Here is a 25,880-nt window from a genome sequence, read left to right as displayed (position 1 = left end):
ATAATCGCCCCCCGCTTCTCCACCCTCCGCTTCTCCACCCCCCGCTTCTCCGCCCTCCGCTTCGTTGCTTCACCTGCTCGAGCAGCACCACGGAGCTGTAGAATTTGCGTATCTTCCCGTTGACCATGTTGTCGAGTATGTTCTCGGGCTTCTTCAACCCCCGCAGGGACTCCCGAATGATGGCCTTCTCTCGCTCCACAACCTGCTCAGGCAAATCGGAGATGGATACACTAACCGGCTTGGCGGACAAAATATGCAGAGCTATATCATTTGCAACGTCGGCAATACATTCCCCTTTATTTTTTAATTTTTCTGTCAGCTGTCCGACTGTCAAAACGAGCAGGACACCGGACGTCCCGATTTTTTCTTCCACCTGGTTGTGAATGTAGTAATGTAAAAATTGGTTCTCATTTTTTCTCTCGTATTTGGTGAACCGTCCGATGCGTATGTCCTCTCGAAATATATTCCTCAAGTAGTTGATCTGCTCTCCCACTGTGGTGGCTGGCTCCCCGCTGTGATCGTCATAGGGAAGGCTCAGCAGTGGCGTCGCCCCGGGTGAGGAAGCGCCCGCGCAGGTAAGCACAGCATTATGGGTGTCGTGCGCTTCGCTATGGGTCTCGTGCGTTTCATTAAGGGCCTCGTTTTGCGTTTCATTACGGCTCTCTTGCGTTTCACTATCCGCCCGGTTCCCCTCTCCTCTATGCGACCCCCCCGCCAGGGCAGCACAGAGCAGAGTCCGCACAAAGCGAACGAACTTCTCATTCCGAGCCACAAAATCCGAGTCAGTTAAAACCTCCAGCATCACGACTTTGTCCCCCTCCATTTGGCAACCAACCAGTCCCTCCGTTTTAACCTTCACATTGGTAGACACAAAAGAAGCATTTTTCGCACTCCGCCGGACCAACTCTATTGCTTTCTCTACATCATCTTTGCATTCCTTCAATGCATCATTGCATATTTGTATGCTCGCATTGGTTACTTCCCGGACATACTTCAATTTCTGGAGATGTTCACTCGGTGGATTTGCACAGAGGTTAGATCTGAAGTCCCATTTTCTTATCACCACAAATTTGTTCAGCGTATTTACGAGTTGGAAGGTGTGGCTGCTTCTGTAACATCGGTGCTGGGGCAAGAGAGGGGAACCGAGCATTAGGATGAGCATGACTAGGGTGTGTAATTTCATTTCTTATAACTGGTCGGCACAAGAACGGATTTATTTTATTTTATTATTATTTTTTTTTTCCTTTTGAGGTCGTCTTGCGGGAGAAGGGGGGTGTTTGGGGGGGGGCTGCTGTGCTCCCCCAGGTTGGTCAGGAATTTAGGTGCCTATGCATTAACACATATGTTCGCCTGGCGAAGGTTTCTTTTTTTTTTTTTTTTTTTTCCTACACCTTTTTTTTTCCCCTTTTCTGTGCATATAATATATTATATATAGCCCTCTCGAAATTGTCAAAATGAAAAAAAAAAAAATAATTAAACAGGTTCCCACTCTCGGGTGGGAATCGGTTCAGTTGTGAGATCCCCGACAAGGTGCCAGAAGTTGTAGTGAACCATCTGTCGGCACGAGTCCACGCGAATCTCTTTTTTCGAAAGGGAAGAAGGTGAAGAAGAGTAATAAGGAGAAGAATAATACGGAGAAGAATAACACGGAGAAGAAGCAAGGGGGCGAGTGTACCGCCACGTACTTTCTTCAGTCAATATAGTCATGCATATCTCCTTCTTGGGTGCATTAATAGTGTTACCCTGTGGGTAGTTTCAAGCACAGGGGAAAAAACGTGCACGGGAGAGTTGCCTTCACTTAAAAAAAAGTTGCACCCACTCAGGGGATGACACATGCGGAGAGTACCCCATCAGGCTTAACTGGGGGGAGCTTCCCGGCGGAAAAAAAAAAAAAAAAAAACAGAAGTGAATAGAAGCGGGAAGAACAAAACAAAACGGGAAAAAGGCAAAACCGGAAAGAGGCACGGGGAAAGAAATCCCCAGACGAAGCTGCTAACACACACTGTGGAGGAACCCCGCGCAGTTCTGCACATGCTGAAGCGGATTTGCGTTGCCCGCCGTTCTTGGCCCCTTAAAAGGAAGCATCGGCAAAGGGGAGCGGCACAACCGAAAGGAGGAGTAGGTTGCTACCAGCGGGGCAAGGATCTACCCCCTCCCCCTGCCTGCTTCAAATCAACGATCGGATGTAGGTGAGCCACCCTTCGTCCACCTTGTACTCATTCAGTCGTTGAACATCCTCGCCGACTTGGCCCTGCAGGGCCCGCGCATTCATTCCTTGTAGCAGCATACCGGACGATCTGTCCTCCCCAAAGTCGATAAAAGAGTTTAACTCATCATAGTCCTCAATGAGCTCTTCAGGTTTGGCTACCTCGCCAGGTTTGGCTAGCTCATCAGGCTTGGCTAGCTCCTCCGCGTTGCCACAAAGCTGTCCGGCCACATCTGCACCATTTGGTTCTTGTCCCCTCAGTGCATCTAACTTAGATGCGCCATTTTCTGTGCATATGGGTTCACTCTCTTCATGCTTCCCTGCCCGATCCGCACGACAATAACAAGCCTTCTTCACCTCATCGAACCGATCCTCAAAGTAATTCTGCATCCTGGCAATGTCGCGCAGGATCTGCGAATCGATTCTAACCACGTGGCTAGCCAATATCTTTTTCTCCTTCAACATATAGATGCAGGAAACGTTATCAAATTTGTTGTAAAGCTGATGGACGACCCATTTTTCGAAAGTCAACACATTTAGGCAACTCTCAAACCATGTGTAGATGTGTCTGTTCCGTTTCTCTTTCTCCTCCTGTGGAAAAGAATCTCTATCACCGGCAAAGTATAACTCGTAAATAAAATCGGTGCAGTCCAAAATGGTTCTGTTCATTAGCTGGAAGGAATTGATTAGCTTGTTCACGTCGTTTGGTTTCATATAGATGGCTCCTTTTTTTTTGATAGGGACGTTTGCTCCTTCGTCCTTATAGTAATGCTCAATTCGATACTTGGTGCAGCGTTCGATTGTTACATGGGAGGCGCGGTAGGAGTTGCACCAATGGGGGGTGATTAGCTCCTCCCCCTGGGTCCACCCCCTACTGTTGTCCTCAGCTGATCTCCCCACTTCACCCCTCTGCAAGGTTCCCACGGCGGTATTTACACAATCCCTAGTGCAGTTCCCAACCACCAGTCTCCCGGACCTTTTCTCGTTCAGGTTGTACTTCCGCGGGGCGACACAGGGCTCACTCCTCACGTTTGTCACGCTTCTCACATTTGCTACGTTTGGCCCTTCCCCATGCGAACCGCCACCCCTGGGATTACTCTGCCCTACCCGCATGTGATACGCGTCTCCCCCTTCGAGTCCTTGCCGTTCGGCTTGCTCCCCACCGATCAGCATGTGCCTGCCTAGCATGGGGTCATCCCCCCCGGCGGAAAAGCACACTCGGCGCATCTGCCCCGTTTTGTCCAGCTGTTCCGTTGCGCTCATCTGCCCCGTTACGCTCATCTGCCCCGCTTCGCTCATCTGCCCCGCTTCGCTCATCTGCTCCTTATCGCGCAACTGGCCCGCTTCTTCCACCCGTTGGGTTTGCCCATGCCGGGGGCGCCCCGCAGAGAGGGGAACAGCCAAGTCGCAATGCTCACTCTCATCCAACATGGAGATGAACAAAAATTTGCAAGCAGAAAGGATAGAGGTCACACTCGAACGATATTTATTCAAACGCATATTTAAGTGCTCCTCAATGAGCAACGTATTCAACTTACAACACAACAGGTGGTTAATCTTCATCCCGAAACGCAAATTTTTATTCATCCCTGCATACATGCTGTTAAATCTGGACATTTTACAAACCAACGCTCCTAATGCATTTTTGTGCAGAAAAGTCAAATAAACCTTTAGCGACTCGTAGAAAATAAATTCAAAAATGGGGAACCTAGATGAGGAGGTAATAAATTTGTACCCACTGTTAATCAGCTCAATTTTCCTTTTTATCCAGCTGTTTTTTTCACTCATGCAGAAGAGCTCCTTTTTGAAATTTGTTTGCAACGGGTTCTGTAGATTCACCAGGTAGCTATGCACAAGATACTGGTCGTCCACATGTATATATTTTTTTTTCTCCAAAAATTTGTCTATTAATAGACTTAAATAAAAATTGATGTTGCTAGAGTAGTTGCTGTTGTTTCGGAGGGTGTTCATAAGGAGAATTATTGACCCGATCGACAGCTGGACGGAGTTCTTCTCCTCACTTGGCACTTGGTTCCCCATTTCTGGTCCTCCTTTGCTTTTACTTTTCGACTTTCCCTTCAATATGTGCTTATTTATGTAAAGGTTATCCTTTTTTATGTCCTCCCTGCGTTGCAACTTCAGCTTTAGGATCTCCCTCTTCGTCATCACGAGGCTTCCGAACGGGACGAACGGCTTGTACACGGTGCGCCTCCTCGATCCGCCCGCCTTCGCTCCGCCCACCGCCGCTCCGTCTATCTCCATGCTGCCTACCTTCGATCCGCCCACCTTCGCTCCGCTTACTTCCTCTCCGCCCACCTCCCCGTCGCGCACAAACTCCACGTTGAAGAGAAAGTTCTCCGCGTACCTCTTATACCTGTTGTAGGACTTCTTCTTGAAGAGTCGACTCCGGCGTGGCGAGAGTTGCGCACCCTCCACGTGACACCTCTGCCTTTGGCACCCCTCCACGTGACACCCCTGCCTTTGGCACCCCTCCACGTGACACCTCTGCCTTTGGCACCCCTCCACGTGACGCCCCTGCCTTTGGCACCTCCTCTTTTGCCGCTTCGCCTGGTAGCTCTTCACGAGGAAATTGTCATCCACGACGAGCACCTCACTAGTCAGCTTGCTCAGATGCACATCGGACAAAAACAAACACATCACTCGGAAACATAGCAAGCGAAACAATCTCTGAGTAAAAAAAAGAACGAACCTCCTTCGAAAGGAGGATAAGTTCAGGCCACTCGACAGATACTTCAACACCAACAGAATTAGTAGCGTCCGGTAGAGGTGTACCTTCTCGTCATAGTACTCACTCAAAATGAAAAAGTCCGTTTTGATTTCTCTGTATAAAAGTTTGATTGCTAGGTTTAGGCTGCAGGTGGTTCTTCCCAGGGGGTGTTGCGGTGGCCTGGGGTCCGTTGCCCTTACGGAGCGAGCATGGGGTGGGGCATCACCAGGTGGGGCCTCAAAACGTGCGGCTTCACGAGATGGAATCCCACCACAGGGACACCTCCTAACAAAGGAGTACTGCCATTTGGACCTCTCGAAAGACTTCATTTCCGTTTGGTGAATTTTTAGCGCCTCTTCGTTTTTATTTAACTCCACAGAGATCTGCAGCTGGACGGGAAGCTCCTCATTCTTTACATCGAAGCACTTGTCCTTCACATCATCGTTAATGCATATGGTTCCTTTAAGTAGCTTGGCCAGGGAGAGAAAAATCAAAGGATACACATCTATGATAATATTTGTGTACTTGTTTCTTCTCCTCTTAAGAGATGCCTTTTGCTTTCCCTCCTCTTTCCTTTTATTATAGGCAATGTTTTTTTTGTTCCACTTCAGCACACCACTTAGGATATTTGCGTACCGTTCTCGGATGCGTTCTTTTGTCGCACACCGGGGGGTCCTCTCGTCTCGTAGCCTCTCCTTTGTCCTTCCTCCCCCCACGCGCCCATCAAATGCGTTCCCATCAAATGCGTTCCCATCAAATGTGTTCCCATCAAATGCGTTCCCATCAACTACGCTCCCATCAACTGTGCTCCCATCAAATGCGCACTCACCAAATATGCTCCCATCGATCCTGGCGAATACGCTGCCAAGCGGAACGTCTCGCATCCTCCTCTGCTCATAGAGGACGCACAAAATATGCTGTGCTGTTCTTTCACTAAACAACGGGTCATTATCTCCTATTGAATTATTCTCTCTTATTTTTACACTCTCTAACTTCGTTGCCATCACTGCACGCTCCTTCTGGTTCGCTTTCACACAGATCGACGATGAGCATTTCTTCATGCCCTTAAAGGGGGGCATACTTGTACCATCTTCAACTGTTATCAGGTGGTACTTCTGCATCACCTCCTCGGCGTTTCCGCTCCATTTGACGTCCTCCCACTTGGATATCACTTCCTCCCCCTTCGATATCACTTCCTCCCCCTTCGATATCGCTTCCTCCCCCTTCGATATCGCTTCCTCCCCCTCTACGTTGAGGGAACCCCATGTGCGGGTCTTGGTCTTCTTCCCCGCCGCGGGCGCGCCGTCCGAAAAGGCACCCCTCTCGCAGTAGTCACAACGGTAACCATGTTGCTTCTCCCCCGATGGTGCTCTCCACTCCAAACACCTGGACTCCTTTCCACGTACAGGCACCCTTCTCTTGGTACTCTCCTTCTCCGAAATTACTCTCCTTTGAAGCGAATAGGAGAACCTCGTAAAATGCATATAGTACATTTTGAAATTTTGAAATATTTTTGAGAAGAAAAGGACATACATGAGGAACATGCAGGGGCAGGGCTTCACATGCAACTGTGCGTTTAGGTAGTTGGTCTCTCCGGCGGGTCTGTCCGCTCGGGGGAGGCGCTGCGCACTGCATCGTCCGATTCGGCTTCTTCGACCGATTCGGCTGCGTCTACCGATTCGGCTGCATCTACCTATTCGGCTGCGTCTACCGATTCGGCCGCGTCTACCTATTCGGCTGCGTCTACCGCTTAGACCACTTCCCCTCCTCCTTTTGCCGCCACACCTCATGAACCCCCTGAGGTAAAATGCGCACACGTCAGCCAAGCCGATCTGCAGCCCGACCAGCAAGCTACCCAAATCGAGATGCAGAACATCCAGCGACTCCCTCCTTCCCAAAAAATAATTCAAAAAACAAACATTGCGGAAGCATTCCTCTCGTAAGTTACTCCTAAAAATTATTTTCGTTACCAACCCGCTGAGTTCCTTATCTGTGGTGTACATTTCCACCAAAAAGCGTTTCAGTCTCTCGCCATCAATTCTATGCATGAAGGAAAGAAACAAAATATCGAACAGAGTGCTAAGTGTGGCACTTCCCTTGAATACCTTCAGGCATTTACACAACATGAAGAGAGTGGCATCCACGAAATTTTCATTCGCGTAGTGGTTTCCTTTAGCGTTCTTTTGCAATCCATTTGGCGATTCCCTTTTGGCAGAATATTTCAGTTTGGCAGGGGATTTCATTTTGGCAGGATATTTCAGTTTGGCTGTTTTTCGTACTGTTGACTCGGGTAACCCCCCATCGGCGCCTTCGCCCTGTTTTTTCGCTTCGCCTTTGAAAGAGACCACCTCGCAATGCTCCTCCCATTTCTCCCCCCGCTTTGGGTTTTCCTCCCCTTTCGTGCAGCTCTCCAACGGTACCGACTCATCATTTGCTTTGCGGCAGGGGTCCTCCTCATTCTGGACACACACGCATCTATTTTGCAATTCCCCCTTAGGGGTATCCATTCGGTAGGTGTCCATCACACCATTTATTCGCTTTAAATCATCCTTTTGAGTTTCTTGCGGTGTGTCCTTTTGGTCTAAGTCTCCATCCTCCCTACAGGAGTTACACCCCGCGTGGAGGGTAATCACTGTGGTCGTCGTGGCCGTTATGGTGGTGGTGGACAGGCCACCTTTCGCTGTCACTTCGGTATTTACTGAGCTCCTTTTAACAGTGCGTCGGCGCCTCCACCCATTTGGGTCTCCCACCAAGTCGGTCGCACCTCCCACCTCGCCAGTCGCACCTCCCACCTCGCCAGCCGCACCCCCCACCTCGCCAGCCGCACCCCCCACCTCGCCAGCCGCACCGTCCATTTTCTTCAAATTGACAGTCGTAAACACATTTCGGAGCCAAATGTTGCCATAAACCTTCATCATGTCCAAGGCAAAAAATTTCATGTACTTGAAAGTGACGTCTGTGTAGTCTCTCAGGTGGGAGATGAGCTCTCTGTGCAGATTGGCTAGCTTCTCATTTTTGAAGAAGCTCACAATGGGCCGAGTGAAGGAGAAGGACGTGTACTCCATGAACAAACCGATGAGGAGGTACACAAAAGAGTAATTAACGTTCGCGTGGTCGTCCCACTTCCCAGAGCGGTCGTCTTCCCCCCGTGCACTGCCTTTCCTCCCCCTCCTCCCCTTCCTGCGTGACCTGTTCACAACCTTTTTCACATTCTTCAAGCAGCGAATAATTTTCTTGTAAAACGTCCTGCTCTTTATTTTTACTCTGTGGAAATTGTAAGTCAGTTTGAATTTCAGAATGTCTTCCAAAATATGCTTCAGGAGGTTCACGTAAATGGAGGAGTTGTTTCTTGAAGCGTAGAGGACGTACAGGAGGATGAGGTCCTGCCGTTTGGAGGCGGTTAGCTTCAGCGCGGCGGGTATTTCTGTGGTTAACTTCGGAGCGGTTGCCTTTAGCGAGGTTATCTTTCCTACCTCTGGCTCCGCGTCCCCTTTTGTCACCTCGGCTTGTTCGCCATTTTGGAGGATCCCTCCGCTGAGGGTGTACTCATTCGTTGGGTCTCTCAGGTCGGCCATCCCATCTGTGCGTGGCTCGACTTTAAACGTTTCACATTTTGGAAACTCTCGCTTACTTGCCTCCCTCTCACTCTGACCACCCGTGATGTTGTTCCCCCCCCGCATGGTGAGAAGACCTCCCCGCCGCTGTCTTCTCAGTGCACCCCTATACCGAGCAGCCAAGCAAATAATTTTGGAAAACAAAGAGACATACAAAGAACACACATAGTTGAAGTTCCTCCCAAAATAAAAACATTTCCCTCGAGCATTCTGCAAAACTACGTTGATGAGAAATAAAAGAGAATAATTCAGAAATTTTTTATTTATCAAAAATCCACAAAAAAAATTTATTAACAAATTTATGTCCTCAATAAAATGGACACTTTTTAATTTCATTTTATAAACATAAAGAATGAACCAATTAAACAAAAAAATATTCACTCTAAAAATAAAGTTATCGTTTAGGATGAAGATCTTGCTCAAGTAAAAGAAGAGAGTTATTATTTCCATGTCGTTACATCTTCTGTTTAATTTCAAAAGAAATGGAGATAATCTTTTCATGGTATTATACAAATAAATTTTATTGAAATCTAGGTAACGAGATTTTTTGTAAAATACGTATGATAACAGAATAATCCATTCACATATATTTATTTTTTTTTTTTTTTTTACATTTTTTTTTATTTTCTTCAGGATTTCGTTTGTGTGGATATAGTCCATGTTCTTCAGATTGGTGTAGACTTCTCGTCTGTGATGCTTGATGATGCAGGCTTTGTTGTTTTGGTGGGGTCTTCTCCAAGAGTTGCTGTGTGGTTCATATTTCGTTTGGAAGCACTTTACTCCGTTGGGGAGTTGCACTTCACTGTACACGAGGCGTTCCTTTCCGGTGCGTCCCCTGGTGGCCTTCGCTTCTCCCCCCCTCGTTGCTTCTCCTCCCTGGGTGTTCTTCTCTCTCTTCCCTCTCTTCACCCCGCTGCTACAAACGCGAAGGAGAGGTGATGCACACGTGTTGGGTTCTCTCTCCGGACTGGCGCCACCGGGCGCACTACCTCGTACGCCGCTGCCCATTCCGCTGCCTATTCCGCGGCCTATTCTGATGCCCATTCCGCTGCCTACTTCGCTGCCTACTGCGCTGCCTATTCCACTTCCAACTTCGCTGCCTATCGCGCCTCTAGCCGGGCTCGCCTCTCCCCCGACGGGCACCTCGCTGTTACCGCTTCCTTGGCAGGACCCTTCCGTTCTGGTGATCTCGTCCGACGAGCAGTCTAGGAGGTACTCCGAGCTCTCCTCCGCGGATTCGTAGTTTGAAGCCGTTTCACTTTCGGTCCCTTCCGTGTCGCTTGTGCATCCTGCAGATGACGAGCTCTGCTCTGTTTCGTCCTTCTCTTCTCCCGCCGTGCCGTCCTTCTGTTCATTCTCACACGACACGTTCGGCTCTCGCTTCACTGCATTCGGTTGCTCTATTTTGCTTTTTTTTTTCTTCGCCTCTGTGTCCTTCTGCGGCGGGGCACCCTCCCCCGACCGTGCTTCCCCCACTTCGCCATCGCTGCGGTTGCCACGGACACTACCACGACTACTTCTGCAATCACTGCCGCGATCACTTCCGCGACCACTTCCACGTTCGCTATCGCTGTCCTCCACCTCCTCCTCACCGACTTCGAAATTCTCCTCGGCGGAGGCCCCATCTGCAGAGTGAAAGCCATCCTTCTCACTGTCATCACTCGAGCTCATGCTTCCATACAACTCTTCGCTGTCAGTGCTCAGGTCGTTGCCCGAATGCTCGTCGCTAGTGGCACTCTTCCCCGCGCCCTCGGGCAGCTCCTTAGCGGATGCATCATTCGCCTCATGGTCCTTATCGCCGCCTTCCTCCTCCTCCTCCTCATCGTCGTCCTCATTTCCGATACGCTCTTCCCCCCCTTCGCTATCCACCTCGCCCCGCTTCTCTTCGCTGGTCTTCGCCACACCCTTTATACTCACTTTCGCTCCACCTGCCCGTTTTGTCTTTCCTGAAGTGCCGCCCTGTCCATTTTTTTCCTTCCTCGTGCGATTCTTTATCTCCTTCCTGTGCAGCTCCCCCGGCCCACCACTACCGCTTCCGCCATTACCGCTTCCGTCACTACCGCTTCCGCCACTACCACTTCCGACACTACCACTTCCGCCACCACCACTGTTCACATCGGCGTCTCCATCCGTGTCGACCAATCCACTCGCCTCCATCCTCTCCTCCGAATATGATAGGACCGCCCCGCGGTCAGAGTCACCCTCAGTGCACTCACTTCCGCGCGTCTTTTCATCCCCATTCGAAGACAACACGTCGCTTCGCTGGGAAGCGCCCACTCCTTTTTTCCATGCCTCCTCGAGATTACTATTCCTTCCTTTTTTTTTCTTCTTCCCACTGGGGGGATCTTTCTTTCGCTTTTTCGCAAAATCGCCTGAACTGTTCAGGCTGCAACTTTCACCGTCGTCCCCGCTAGGACTTCTACTCCCGCGTGGACTTCTACTCCCGCTTGGACGTCTACTCCCACTTCCACCCCTACCCTCCTCGTTGTACGAACCTCTGTTCCACTTGGCATTCAAAAATTCGATGACTGTTGGTCTCTTCCTTTTCCCCGTCTCGGGGACGGCCAGCCTTCCCTTCGTACTATTCCTTGCACACATATTTGCATTTTTTTCTTTTTTTTTCTTTTTTTTTTTTTTTTGCTTTTCACTCGATCACTCACAGTGCTGGTAAAGAAGGACGATGCGGATGAAGACTCAGAAGACACTCCCCCTTCGTCGCTGAATGAATCAGCAGACGATGCAGTATCACTTGAGTTGATTTCTCTTTTCCTCTCCCTTTTTCTGCCTCCTCTTCTGTTGCTTTCCCTACCCTCTTTGTAACTCCTCCTCACTTGACCCTCACCCGATGCGTCACTATCACTGTCACTGTCACTTCCACGGTCACTCCCACTGCCAATTCCACTCCCACCCCCACTGTCGCTCTCCCCTGCCGATGAAGCGCTCCTCCGAAGTGTGTTCCTCCCTCTGGAGCTCCTGTGCGTGCTTATGCGTTTCACATTTGGCGCATAATGGAAGCTGTTGAAGCCTTTTTTTTCACGTGGCCCATTAGCACTGTGGGCAAACAAATCGTAGCTTCTCTTATTTAGTATCTTCCGTTCCCTCAAGTGGGTGTACCCATCGATGGGTCGACTCATCCGACTAGTTATGATCCCTTCTTTGTAGCATCCTGGCTCTATCGCTTCGCTCGTATGAGTGTACGACTTGCGATTTTGTGCATATAAAAGGTCCCTGTCCAGGGGGGGCCCTCCATATGCCTCTCCGTATTCGTCCCTTCTGGGCGCACTTGCAGGGTACATCGTGTGGCTGCTCCGACCTGTGTTAGTGCTCCTTCCCGTGTGCGTGCTCCTTCCCGTGTGGCTGCTCCTTCCCGTGTGGCTGCTCCTTCCCGTGTGGCTGCTCCTTCCCGTGTGACTGCTCCTTCCCGTGTGAGTACTCCTTCCCGTGTTGCTGCTCCTTCCCGCGTGACTGCCCACCGACTCGTTGGTATTCCCCCTGACGTAGGAGTGGCTGTTCCGCCCCGTTTTCCCCATGCCCATGGCGCCTCCTAAAGTCGTCCTCATCACCTCATTGTTCACTCTTAGACAGCTGTGCGAATTCGCCTCGTTAGTGAAGCTCTTCTGGTTCACCCCATTCCTGTAAATAATGTTCTTCATTTCGACATCGCCAAGAGAGTGTGGTGCCTCTGGGTAGGTTCCCAACGGTTTTAAATTTAATCCTCCTCCCCTCCCCGGGGTTACACCATTAATTTGTACGTTAGGCGAGGTGACACATGGAATGGGCGCACCCATGCATATACCCGGTGCTGTAAGACACGCAGTCTGTGTTGTCGAACTTGGGTGTGGCGAGACTACACTTATGGTAGGCATAGCCATGCTTATCCGATTGGCGTTCACAGCAGCACCTGAGTCTATGTTCTCCCCCCCGGAGAGGCCAATGCCCGAAGACTGAAAGGGGTTCCCATCCGAGGGGAACGACCCACTTGTCGTATTCTTCTGACGCCCGTTCGTTTTCATATTTAACTCTGTTACGCTGTTGCCGGTGCTCGAGTTCAAGCTCCTTAAGAGACACCCATTTAGGGTTGGGTAATTGAACGGTGTTGTGTACTGTCTGCTGCGCAGTTGATTTAGGGTTATATAATCGTACGCGCTGTGAGCTGCATTCGACGGGTGCGTGTGAGTGAGAGTGGTGCTTTCCCCATTTGATCTCACACGTTCGTTTAGAGGCTGGAAGGCGTTCGCGTTTGCGTCGAGGGGGTGCGTCGACAGTGGGTTGCTAGTCAATCCCGCCACGTTGCTAGGCAGTCCCGCCACGTTGCTAGGCAGTCCCGCCACGTTGCTAGGGAGACTCACCGCGTTGCTTGGCAGTCCCGCCACGCTGCTAACCTGGCTACCCACGCTCGTGACTCCTTCTCCAAACGGCTGGAGGAAAGCCCCGCTCGCGCGCTCCGCCACGATGCTGCCCAAGTAGCCGCTCACACCCTCGCCTGAGCCGTAGTTCAGCCTCTGTGCGATGGAATTCCCATAAGCTCTGCCTGCATTAAAACTCAAGTTCTCCCTTGCGTTGAAATTTACATTAGCGTTTTCTGGAGGATGGCTTACTGAGCTGATGTTAATCAAGGCACTCTTCGCGCTCGCGCTGGGATGGGTGCCTGCTCAGTAAAGAAAAGGTGCAACAATTTTTTTTCTATTTTGCTCCTCTCAGGTGGTGTGCCACGAACAATGCTAATCGCACCTATGTTTTCCCCCTTTCGCTACTACTCCCCAGCTTACCTCCGCTCGCCGAATAAACGCCGTAGCCCAGGAACGGCCCCGACACCTTGTTTAAAAGGCCCGCATCCACAGTGCCTCCCTCACTGTCTGCATTCCTCCCCCAATAAGCACACTGCACACACGACCCAACCCTATTCCTGTCATAACTCTGAATCAACCCTTTAGACGAATAATCCCCATAAAACCCACGTGAGCTGTTTAAATTGCTTCCCTTATCTACGTTTCCGATGTAAGGAGCCACGATACTGTTAAACGTGTTCATGTGGGAGGTGGGAGCACCGCCTTTGCTAACCGAAGGCTCTAGACATGGATATGAATTTAGGAGATGCTCACAGGGGAGGTAGTTACTTGTAGGGTTCACTTGGCCGGTACAACTGACACTGTTGATCGAGCTGAAGACCGATGTTGGCACATAAAAACTCGAGGTAGGGTTCGCATTGTACTCCCCCCGGATGCTACCATAGTTGGCCACACTGCTCACATTTTCGTTACTGACATAGCCCCCTTTGATTCCTTGGTTAGTGCCCCTGTGATAGTTGCACGTGTTGCTATCCATGCTTGTGCAACCGCAGGGGTACATGAGAGGTTATACGCACGATAGTGTAAACGGTAACAACGAGTGTTACCACTCCTGTGCGAGCCTTCCCCAATAGACATTCACTCAGACAAGTAGGCAAAACGCTGTGGGGAAGCAGACATATATATGAGTTGTTATATTAACAATTGGGGCAAAGTTTACAAAAAAAAAAAAAAACGTTTAAAACTGTCCTCACATGACTCGCACCTCACCGTTCGGGGAGGACAATTCATTCGACACAATTGGCACTAGGGAGGAGCGAAACCTAAAGTGCACCCCAAGAAAAAGATCACTCAGCAAAGTAGCTCTTTTTACTAAACAGGAAACACGCGGGGCTATCAAAGGAAGTACCAAACGGACTATTCCTTTCTTGTACGTTTTTTTGATAACACTCTCCTTGGGAAATTTCGAGTGCCTATCTCTGCTGTATGTGCATCACCCACTAGGGACAGTCCCTCATCATATGTTCGCCATACATGTGTTCATGCGCATACGAATATGTGCACATATACACACGCCCACATACCCCTTACGAATGCTTTTCCGAGTCAGTTAAGCACACCTACTGGTGACAAACTGAACGTGCGATGTGTGCTTTTAAAAGAAGAATGGACAAGCTGGGCAAAAATGAACTACATCCATGTGTCTCCTCGCGTACATGTCTACTTAGAACCTGTTAAATTTTTTTTTTTTTAAAAAAGGACATATATTACAAGCAGGCCAATGTGACAGCTTTTCGCGGAGAAAAAAAAAAAAACGCTTAAAAATAGTGCTTAAAAAGAACGCTTAAAAAAATTTCCATCCTTGCAAAAATAACATTATACTAAGAAGTGAACGCTATGGCGAATCTGTTCCGAATCTGCGTGTTGGCCTGGGCACTTCGCGGGATGAAATGGGCATAGGTGTGTGCACGAGTTGGGGGTGCACCGCTGAGGCGCACACGCCTGTCTATGTGCACGGGAAAATGGGCGTAAAATAAGCATACCTGTCCTATGCGCTTTGCACCTCAGCAGGGAAACCCTCTCGATAAGCGCGAGGTGTACAATTCGCTGTAGCCACATTTGATTTGGTTCATTTTAGCAAGTGGGAAAAAATGGGCGCTCCCTCCTTTGCGCTTCTTTCAAAAGGAATAAAATCACATGCGCCGAGAGACATGCGTGTGAAGGTAACTTTAGGCAGCGGTTTATGTTTCGAACACGGGTAATGGTTTTCCCCATTTTTCTTCCCCCTCTCGACACTTCCTACGTATGTCTTTAAAGGAGAGTAACATGATACGTACGTCTCCGAACATCGCACCATACAGTTGACACAACCAGGAATAGCCACTTAATATGATGCCTTACCTATGACAGGAACAATTATTTAAAAAGGAAAAAATACCCCCTTAAAATGTACGCAAAAGTGGCAGTACAAAAACAAAAGGCTTCCCGCTGTCCCCACGCATGAAAGAGAAAAAAGCATATTAACAAAATGAATCATGTTTTTACTCTCCAACTTGAGAAGTAACTGAAATGCTCCCTTCTACAACCGAAGGTGTTCCTCTACACATTCGTTGTTCCTTTGAACATCCCGTTGTAGCGTAACACACACAGTTTGGTGGAGGGGGGGAGAAGGGCACGACCATTTCCCAATTCGCCTGAACTGTTCAGGTGAATGATAATATTTATGTGTTTTTTTTTTTTTTACCACTCCTTTTTGGCTAGCTCACTGCTGCATATGGGAAGGCACACTAAAGCGCACTTTCCTTCATACAAGTCCGTTTCACTTCACCTCTTAGGCAGGAATAACCCCAGTTGGTATGCCCTCTGCACACAAAAGAGGAAAGTGCAAATGTTGATTTGTACAATCGAGCGAACAATGCAGCGGGCGTGTGTGTAACGTGGGGATGTCGAAAAATCTGTCTTACGCTTGTGCTCGCCTTTGCAACATTTTCCCCAGAGTTATAATTCGCTCAACTTATCTATCACAGATCCTTTTAAGTGTCCCCCATTTTTTCCCTTTTTCCAATTTTGTCAACTGGCTGCCTCCCCACGGCGTGTTGTATTTCCGTTTCGTTAAAAACTTTTTTATTTTACCTGAACGGTTCATATTTTATTAAAAAATTGCAAAGTTACATTTTTTTCTTATATTCTGCAATTTTTTTTTTTTTTTTTGTTTTATTGTGTTGCATTTTTGTATGCGCATCCGTGTGTGCGTATAGGGGCGATACAAGGTAAAAATAACCTGTTTTTTGCGAACACACCAATGTGCATATTGCTGCGCGTTTGTGACAGCTTTCTCGTTTTGCTATGCTTCGTTCAGTTTTACCTCCTACGTGTCACCTCTCCCCGCACGACTGCCCCCCACTGCCGAACCATGTGAATACATCTTCGCACAGTGGTGAAGGGTGCACCAGTTTCCCCTGCAAAAGGAACGAAGTGACAAAACAAATCGCCCAGTGCTTCCCGAGGTGTTTCTATTTCACTGCGTGTATGAATTAATTTGCACAAAAAATAGGAAAAAAAAAAAAGAGAGAATCACTCCTTTGCGCCCACCATATAATGACAAAGCGCATTCATACAAAGCTTCCATTCATTTTTCCTTTGTCCTTTGCCACACAATTCGTGTGATGAAACAGAAGCCCTTTTTTACAAAAGGCCGGAAATGAACGCACATGCGTGCGATTCGGCACATGTATATGTACATACGTACATACATACGCACATACATACACATGCATGTCCCCTTCTAATGTGCTGAAATGCGGAAAATATTGACCTACCTCCTGACGCCTAATTGCCATGAGAGAAAAAAAAAAAAAGGAACTAAAATAACGTACGTCGTGTCAACGCAATTGTAGGAAAATTTCCTTTTTTTTTTTTTTTTTTTTTCCCCAATTCGACTTCACTCCCGCACCCTACAAAACGAACTGCGGTTTAGTAAGTAAAACGGGGGCAGAGAAGGCGGGGAAAAACATTAAGGTGGGAACACATCACCAATTTTTAGCTGAAGGAGAGGGCTGGAGAAGCAGATAGGAATAGGGACATAAGTAATGCTCCTGCGTGAGTGCGTCTCCCGCGCAAACGAAGAATGAATATTTTCGAAGAAAATGAAGCGTACGAAGTGGGGTTCCAACCAGATGGCGGCCTCCAGCATGATAGCGGCCTCCAGCATGATAGCGGCCTCCAGCATGATAGCGGCCTCCAGCATGATAGCGGCCTCCAACCCGATGGTGGCTTCCACCCCGATGGTGGCTTCCACCCCGATGGCGGCCTCCAACCCGATGGCGACCTGCTTGTAGATAACCCCAACCACGAGCAAGCAGCATTTCCCCCCAATAGCATGAGCAGCCATAATTCAAAGAACCAACGTCAACTAAGTGATTCCGATCTGTTCCTAACATTGAATAACAATTTTGCACCCAGCAACAACTCCATTTCGCAGGAACCCATTTTGAAAGAAGGCGAAGTGAGAGCCCATCCGTGGAAGTACCCGGGTCCCACTTCTCAGGATCTGTTACATTGCTATAAGGAGAAGGACCATCAAGGAGAAAAAAATTATTTGTACTCTATGCATAATGAAAACGAAGCACCTTCCATCGAAATGACATACGATGGGTTTTTAAATGACAATAACTACTGCAAGTCTAGGAGTATGTCAATGAATTTTAGTGATCACTCGGATGACTGCGGTGGGAGTTCTGCTCCTCTTGGGGGGAAAGCAAACGACAATGCGGGTACCCCTGTGAATGGAGAGGATAGCGTGGATAGCGGGAAAGGGGACCAAATCGATGAACAGCGTGACAATCAGGAGGGTGACGCGAAGGTGGATGTAGATGGGGAGGCGAATAAAAACGGAGAAGCGAATGAACATGTTGGAGTTAATGAAAACGGAATGGTCCCCCGCGATGGAGACAACGGGAAGGACGGCAAGCCAAATGACGACAAGGGCGGGGGAGACAGAGGGGGCAGTGACAGTAAAGAGAAAGAGACCAAAGAAGCTAGTGACAGAGAGGAGGAAAAAGCTGATGAGTACAACTGCGCAACGAACGACGGTGGTGAGATAGATGGCCGCGGTGATAACCCTCAGGCAAACGAAGAAGGAGAAAAAAATGGCGATGAGGAGGAAGGGATAGATGATGGCGTCGATGCGGAGAAGGCCAACCCAGTGGAGGAAGTCATCCCAATGGAGGAAGACCCCCCAATGGAGGAAGCCCCCCCAGTGGAGGAAGCCCCCCCAGTGGAGGAAGCCCCTCAAGTGGAGGAAGCCCCCCAAGTGGAGGAAGTCATCCCAATGGAGGAAGCCCCCCCCGTGGCGGACCTCCTGAGTGAGATATCGAAACTGAAGGAGGACATAAAAAATATGAAGAAGGAGAAAATACACCTACTGGCCAAATTTAAGGCGTACACATTGAATAACAAAAGGGAGATTGAACGCTTGGAGGGGGAGTGCAAAGGTAGGGGGGACGAAGTTAGAATGCTGGAGGAGGAGTGCAGAGGGAGGGACAGTCAAATTGAGCAGCTAAAGGGTGAAATTGAGCAGCATAAGGACCAATGTGCGCAGCTTAAGGGTGAAATTGAGCAGCTAAAGGATGAACGTGTGCAGCTAAAGGATGAACTTGCGCAGCTAAAGGATGAACTTGCGCAGCTTACGGACCAACTTGCGCTGCTGCAGGAAGAGAAGGCAAAGATGGAGAGCGAGGCGAACACCCACGCGGAGGAGGTGAAAAGGTTGCAGAGGGAAAACGATATCTTGAAGCGAATGGAGGGGGAGAAGCGAATGGAAGAGGAGAGGGCCCGAATGGAAGAGGAGAGGGCCCGAATGGAGGGGGAGAAGTGCCGCGTGGAGGAGGAGAAGTCCCGAATGGAGGAGGAGAAGTCCCGAATGGAGGAGGAGAAAACCCGCTTGGAGGAGGAGAAAACCCGCGTGGAGGAGGAGTTCCTCGCGTATAAGAAAAAAGTAACCAGCCTGATTAACGAGACAAACGAGAACTGGAAAAATATAGAAGAAAAAAATGAAGCAATTCAAAGACTGAATAACTCCCTTTTGAAATATCAGCAGGATATTGAGTCATACAAAAATGAAGTGTCTACGATGAGGGAAAAATACAAGGTGCTGGAGGGGCAGGTTTGTAGAGAAAAAAGTATGAGGGAGCAACAGAACGCTGTTGTAGCTGACTTGAAGAAGCAGATGCAGAAGGAGAAGGCGGATATAAAGAGGAAGTTAAAGGAACAGTTTGATGAGGAATGTCAGCAGAAGGTTAACGAGGTGAAGGCTATTTACAGTGAGAAGGAGGCATTGCTGCAGAACAAGATCCAGCTGCTCCTCCACCAGGTGGATCGGATGGTGTTCTCCAGCGAGGAGAAGTCGAAGGCGCAGCGGGCGCAGCAGTCAGGGCAGTCCGAGACGTCTGAGCATCTAGGGCAGTCCGGGACGTCTGAGCAGCTAGGGCAGTCCGGGACGTCTGAGCATCCAGCGCAGTCGACGGCGCCAGGCCAACCGCTACCCCCCCGGGGGGATGCTGCGGGCGACCTTAGTGGCTCCACCACTGCGGAGAAATGGCGAAGCGGAGGGGTCCAGGAGAAGACGGACTCCCAAGAACCGACTCGCTCAGAGATTGACAGCGAGGGTAACATCGACTCTGCTGTCCTCACAAAAAGCAACAGAAGGGAAGGCTTCCCTCACTTCGACTCCGCCAACCACTGCGAGAAGGACAAAAACGATGAAGGCACCAAAATACCTATATATCCAAACGAGTACAAAAAAATCAGGAAAAAACTCGATAAATACGAACTCGTCATTAGCGAAGAAAAGAAGGACAAAAAAAACCTATTAGAACACATCAACGTGTTGACTAGCCAAATAAAGATCTATGAATCCATTAGTGGGAACTACGAACACGCCTTGTATCAGAAGAACATCTTGCAAAATTTTATCGCGCAGATCCCTTCTCATATCAAAATTGACGACTACGTTTCGGTCATTTACAACACCTTTAACTTCTCGGCTCAGGAGATCGAGTTAATAAATGCCAAGCGTGCTAAGCGGTGATCTGCCTAGGCGGTGGTCTGCCTAAGCGGTGGTCTGCCTAAGCGGTGGTCTGCCTAAGCGGTGGTCTGCCTACTCGGTGGACTACCTAACCGGGTGGCATTTCTTTTGTCTTCCCTTTTGCTGCTCACGTTTGGGTGGTCCCCTCGGGGGGCCACACCTACATGTGGTCCGCACGTGCGCACATCCGAACAGCCGAGCATCGGAACAGCCGAACATCGCAACACCCCTTGTTTTTGTGCCCCTTTTGAACAGTTTTTTTTTTGTGTGTATGCATGTGTATGCATCTTTTTGCAGGTGCACGCGCGTTTAGGCACGTGCCTATGCCTGTGTTGTGCTTCACTTTTTCCTTTTTACTCTCCCCTCTCCCTATTTGGCGTCCTCACCGGATGTGTCACAGCGCCGGGGGGACAAACACATGGTCTGCTTTTTTTAACATGTATACCGAGTGGCCAAGAGGCCCTTCCCCTTTTGGGAACATTCGATAGAGAGCTCTATCGTCTGAACGTTCGATATGGCGTGCGGAAGGGGGGGGTTTCCCATGGGTTGGTTTGTACAGCGGCGCAGAAAGGGTGGCCAGCTAGACAACGGCCAACATGTCAGTCTAAGCACGTCAGTCTCGGCATGCCATTTTCGACATGCCAATTTCGACATGCCAGCTGTGGATGGTCAATACATGAGAGAGGCGGAGGCGCGCGCCGAGTTCAGCGGCCTGCTGAATGCGCCCGCTGAGTGCTGACGGGACAAAGTTGTGCAGTACATACTACTTACGTGCGCAAAAGGGGAAACGCGCAAAAGGGCCAAACGTGTAAAAAGGGAAAAATGAAAGGCGTGTAAAAGGGTAAAAATGAAAAGCGTGTAAAAAGGAAAATATGCAAAACGCGTAAATGGGAAAAATGCAAAACGCGTAAATGGGAAAAATGCAAAACGCGTAAATGGGAAAAATGCAAAACGCGTAAATGGGAAAAACGCGTAAATGGAAAAAATGCAGAACACGCACAGGGGAAAAAAATTCGACTCCGTGGAAGGCCTGGCTGGCGGCGATGGGTGTACATGTACATGAAGGGGTATGCATGGCGGGAAAAGGAGGCACAACGGTACGCACAAAATGAGCACAACGTGGGCATAGAAGCGGGCCTAAAATGCGGAAAAAAAAAATCACTGTCGCCGCGTCGCGTAGGCCTGCAGTTAGGGACATTACAAGGAGGGTTAAAAATCAGTGGCACGCAGGGGGCCATCCCCAAAAAGGAGAAGCCCCAAAAAGGAGAAGCCCCAAAAAGGAGAAGCCCAAAATGGTGGGTATCAAAAAACGACAAAAAAATTTTCTTAATTAGGTGAATGCCGCGTTGTACGGGGTGCGGGGGGAGTCCATCAGTTTGTCCATCAGTCTGTCCATCAGTTTGTCCATCAGTCTGTCCATCAGTCGTCCATCAGTCTGTCCATCAGTCGTCCATCAGTCGTCCATCAGTCTGTCCATCAGTCGTCCATCAGTCTGTCCATCAGTCTGTCCATCAGCTTGTCCATCATTTTATCCATCAGTATGTCCACCGGCGTCCTTACCAACCCATCGGCCGATCTGCTGACGCCTAACTGGAGTCCTTCAGAGTGGCGGTGGCCCAGGCGTAGAGCAGGCCCAACAGGCAAATCAAAAAGAAGCAAATCATCACGTAGTTAATGACATAGTTGTCCATTACCGAAAGGAAGAAGGTCGTCAGAATGACAAACAAAAGATTCACGAAGGACATGAAGAGACCTACGAAGTTGTAAATGTCCGTCTTGGATTCCCGTACGTACTTCTGTAGGTTTCGGGAGAGCCTGCAGGGGGGAGGGGCCAAAGGGGCGGGATTGAGAGGGTGAGCGGCGGAGTGAAGCAAGCACGCGGCGGAGTGGAGAAAACGCGCTGCTAACTGAACCAAACGCGCTGCTAACTGAACCAAACGCGCTGCTGACTGAAGCAAGCACGCTGCTAACTCAAGCAAACGCATGCGTGAGCGGGCACAGGGTTGAAGGCACGCACTGCGCCTCTCCACTCGATGGCAAAACTTACGTCGTCTTCAAGTTGGTCGAGAAGAAAAAGTAAAAAAGGCAACAGAAAATGTAGAAAATTAAAAAGCTGTAGATGTTCAGGTGGTTGATCATCAGGAAGGGGAAGAAAAAGAACAGGAGGGAGGCTCCGGACAGGATGATTCCGCTGCGGGGGGAGGGGCGGTGAGGTGAAGCGGTGATGTGAAGCGGTGATGTGAAGCGGTAAAACTTCGAAGCGGTGCGGCGGTAAAACTTCGACGCGGTAAAACGTCGACGCGGTGACGCTGCAAAGAGGCTGCGCGCCGTCGCGGTTCCGCAAAAACTTACATAAAGATGTCCTTCAGCGCGATAATATTTCTCTTATTGGAGTAGTAGGATATATTCTCGAAGCACTTGGTGAGGGAAATCAAGATGACGGCAATGAGGAGCTGCACGAAAATACTACTAATGTAGAAGAACTCCGAGATGTAGATAGAGGTCAGGGGGATGAGCATGAGGATCATGATGTCTTCTACACTATTGAGGAACGAGAGGGAACATATATAAAAGAGCAACGTGTTATCCTTCTTAATCCGAAGGACATTATCAAGCAGTTCATAAAATTGCTTTCTGTATTGACTCTTCAAGGACATCTGCTCGAATCCTTTATAATCGTCATACTCGATGTTGGATCGTTCCGTGAGGTATTTCTTCGTTTGATCATTGTAAATGTTTGGGTACGTACTGTAAGATGTGATATTCTTATCTTCCTTGTTGCTATGTCTAGCGTAGTACTTCTCAAAGTCGTCTTCATTATCACGATGTTGATCATTTTCTTCTCCTTCTCGTCTATCTGATCGTTTATTTCCACGTCTCTTCACAACACCCGTATCTTCATCCTCCTCATCCTCATCATCATCGTCATTGTCATCCATTTCACCTCTATCGTAATTCCCTTCTTCGATCATATTTTCTACACTACCCTCCGCTGTAGCTTGTGATTCTAGACACGCAGAACGGTGCTTACCAACAGTACGCTTGAGTGTCTTCTCAGCTTCTTCCAATCCCAGAGTATAAACAGTCAAAGAGATAATAGTTATGACAGCAAAAATTAATGAAGAGAGATAAATGAAGACATCCCTAAGGTAGGGTTCACTAAAGAAATTACTGAAAAGGTACATAATAAATATAATTAACGGATTCACTACAATAAAGGAAGCATCGAAAAAAAACTGATGAAGTGTGAGGAACTTCCTTTTAGCTCTCTCGCTAATTTTTTATTGATATTTCTTCGATAGGAAATCAATTCCGTTATTGTCTATGTCGATCAAATTGGATATATTTACTTGTACATTATCAACCAGCAGAAGGAGAGTAAACAAAAATTCGTAAAAACGATTCACGTAGTACTTTTTAATTTCATCACGGTAGAGGGTGTAGAGAAAGGGGATACAGAAGCCCCATATGACTAGCCGAACCGTGTTTGTCGCTATTAGGAAAAACTTGATGCTTCGAGACCTCACGAGATATATCGATATCGGGGTAAAAAGAAAGAGTGTTAAAAATGACACCAATCGGTAAACGTAAAAAACGGAGAAATGCTCGAACAGAATGAATAGCAAAAAGGAGGTGATGGCCCAATGGAAAGAAGTCCTAATAATATTTAGCACCTGTCCTATGATATACTTTTTCAACACGTCGTCACTGAATAGAGAGTCGTCATCTACACTAGATGTGGAATTCACCTGATCTGAAGAAGCATAATTAATTTCGTAAAAATCGTTTTTATTTCCATAATGGTCTTCTCCACTTTTTTTTGATCCTTTTTTTTTTAAATTTTTCATATATAGAATTGTACACTTCACTAAATTTTTTGTCATCCACATTTTCTTTCTTTTTCTTCTTTCCCCTTTCCATCAGTTTTTTTTCTTGTCCATTTTTTTCAGCTTCTCCTGATTGAACGGGGCTTCGTCCTCCTGCTCGTCATCACTCTGCTCAGGGTGGTTGCTCCTTCCTGGGTTGTCACCGTTCTCCTCATCGTGGCCCTCGTTGGGGTATCCACCCCCGTTGGGGTATCCACCCCCGTTTGGGTGTACCTCCCCATTTGGGTGTACCTCCCCGTTTGGGTATACCTCCCCATTTGCACCCTCCTGGTTGGCTCCTCCCCCTACTACCTCCTCCTCAAAATTGTTAAAAGAGCAGTAGGGTGTATTCTCCTTCTCTCCTCCATTTTTTCTCTCCTTCTCCCCCTTCCCCTTATTATACATTCCTTCGTACTTTTTTTTTTTTTTTTTTGGCACGTTACGCAAGAGTTCCTTATTCAAATTATTACTGTAGTTCCCTTCATATGAGTACTCTCCTGCACCTGCCGCTTCTCCCTCCTGATTGTTCTTACCATTCGATTTATATTCCTGTTGATAGGTGGTCCCTTCTTGCTCCTCCTGTTGATAACCTGCATTACCGTAATGACCACCCTCGTACTCGTTGTTCCTGTGACTTGACGTCTTCACCCCGTCGTCCATTTCCGCGCCATGCACTGCGCTTTCCTCTAGGTGGATCCCTGACATGCCTGCCTCGGCGTACGAATCCATGGGATGTGCCAGGAAGGGGTAACTCTCCGGAAAAGGGGCTAACTCACCAGAAAAGGGGGTAACTCTCCAGGGGGGGACTAATTAGCGAAGATCCTTTTTCTTCAGCTTGCTGTTAATCCAGGCCGCTTTGTCGTGTGACCCACGTTGCGCGGTGACCCCCTTAAATTGATCAATAAACCGTTGCGGTAGGTGCACTCGCACTGCTATACTGACATATAGAGGCAACCCCCTCGATGGCACAGGGATAAGACAAATATGAAAGAAGGAATTGTACTGCGGGGGGTCTTCGCAGGGACTGGACTGTGCAGAGATGAGGTTTAGAAGCAGATTCACATGCAACGTGTACAACACGTGGGAGGCGCCCAACTGGGGAAGCACGTGTAGAAGGCAGTGACAAGGCAAAGTTAGCTACTTCGTAGGTACTCTGCCTCGTCGGCATTCTGCCTCGTCGGTACTCTGCCTCGTGGGTACTCCGCCGCGACAGTCCCCTTTGCTTCGTTCCTCCTCTTTACCGCTTCCCTCCCGTGCGATGCTGGGCGAACAGCTTTGCTACTCCTCGGCCGCTGCCCTGCTATGCATACAACTGCGCAGGCATATATACAACTCTTGCGTACTTTCCTGCGCGAACTTTACTGTACAATATGACGCATACGCAGGTAAGCAAAAGGTTACATAAAAAGGTCAAATATGAATCCTTTTAGCAATTTTTTTTTCCTTCATGAGTCCCTATTCCGCTTAATATCATGCGGTAAAGTGTTCATAGCATGTAACGGAAAAAAAAAAAAAAAAAAAAGTTTCACAGCTTCACAGCTTCATAGTTTCGTAATTTTTTTTTTTTTTTTTTTTTTTTTTTTTTTACAATTTTCGCTTTACTATTGAGGCCACAATTTTTCATGCGAGAAAAAAAAAAAATAAATAAAATGGGCAGAGACCTCTCCGCGTAGAGATGATGATACCCCTTTTTCGCGCCAGGGCCGACGGAGAAAAATAACTGCATACGTAACGACAAACATGCACACGAGGCATAATGCCCCATTGGCGGCGGAGCAGTACAGCCGAGAAAACCGTTCCCCACAAGCTGAACAAGCTACATAAGCTGCACAAGCTTCACAACTGCAACCACCTGAGCAACGTTTTTTTCTTATCAGCTGAGGCCTGGCGATACCTTGTATAGAAGCACATCGAAGTGGTTCTCATACGACGTAGAAACAACCACGCGTAGGAGGCACCCTTTTATCAGCAAAAGGAAAAGAGTGGCAATGAGGAACGCTAAAATGAGGCTTATATGGCTCCTCGGCCGAGCTGCCCCCCCTTGGTAGTAGTAGTAGTACATTAAATTGAACTGCCTGCCCTATTGAACGAGC

At 48.5% G+C, this 25,880-nt stretch overlaps 4 protein-coding genes across 4 annotated transcripts in view; 1 reads left to right on the top strand and 3 right to left on the bottom strand.

Annotated features, from left to right (window-relative positions):
- PCYB_084420 (elongation factor) overlaps window positions 1-1,183 on the bottom strand; it is a gene marked incomplete at both ends in the record, with an annotated part of 1,404 nt that extends 221 nt beyond the window's left edge. The window contains one exon of the mRNA XM_004222180.1: window positions 74-1,183. Within this exon, the coding sequence (XP_004222228.1) occupies window positions 74-1,183 (1,110 nt within the window). The remainder of the gene's footprint in view (window positions 1-73) is intronic.
- A 984-nt stretch (window positions 1,184-2,167) lies between these two features.
- PCYB_084410 (hypothetical protein) lies at window positions 2,168-13,579 on the bottom strand (the record flags this gene model as incomplete). Its single annotated transcript, XM_004222179.1, has 7 exons — window positions 13,318-13,579; window positions 11,545-13,196; window positions 11,201-11,212; window positions 9,538-10,705; window positions 9,454-9,464; window positions 6,720-9,208; window positions 2,168-6,383 (listed from the first exon to the last, which is right to left on the bottom strand). The coding sequence occupies exons 6-7, from the start codon at window positions 9,206-9,208 to the stop codon at window positions 2,168-2,170; spliced, it is 6,705 nt and encodes a 2,234-aa protein (XP_004222227.1). The 5' UTR covers window positions 9,454-9,464; window positions 9,538-10,705; window positions 11,201-11,212; window positions 11,545-13,196; window positions 13,318-13,579.
- A 3,897-nt stretch (window positions 13,580-17,476) lies between these two features.
- PCYB_084400 (hypothetical protein) lies at window positions 17,477-19,924 on the top strand (the record flags this gene model as incomplete). Its single annotated transcript, XM_004222178.1, has 1 exon — window positions 17,477-19,924. The coding sequence occupies one exon, from the start codon at window positions 17,477-17,479 to the stop codon at window positions 19,922-19,924; it is 2,448 nt and encodes an 815-aa protein (XP_004222226.1).
- A 1,583-nt stretch (window positions 19,925-21,507) lies between these two features.
- Window positions 21,508-22,893, bottom strand: PCYB_084390 (hypothetical protein; the record flags this gene model as incomplete). Its single annotated transcript, XM_004222177.1, has 3 exons — window positions 21,508-21,736; window positions 21,969-22,112; window positions 22,274-22,893. 3 exons carry the CDS (start codon window positions 22,891-22,893, stop codon window positions 21,508-21,510), a joined length of 993 nt encoding a protein of 330 aa, XP_004222225.1.
- Window positions 22,894-25,880: the final 2,987 nt, after the last annotated feature.

The sequence above is a fragment of the Plasmodium cynomolgi genome, chromosome 8 (assembly GCF_000321355.1).
Source record: "Plasmodium cynomolgi strain B DNA, chromosome 8, whole genome shotgun sequence".
Lineage (NCBI taxonomy): Eukaryota > Apicomplexa > Aconoidasida > Haemosporida > Plasmodiidae > Plasmodium > Plasmodium cynomolgi.
The sequence above is the reverse complement of the archived record's forward strand: the minus strand, read 5'-3'. Positions and strand labels throughout refer to the sequence as shown.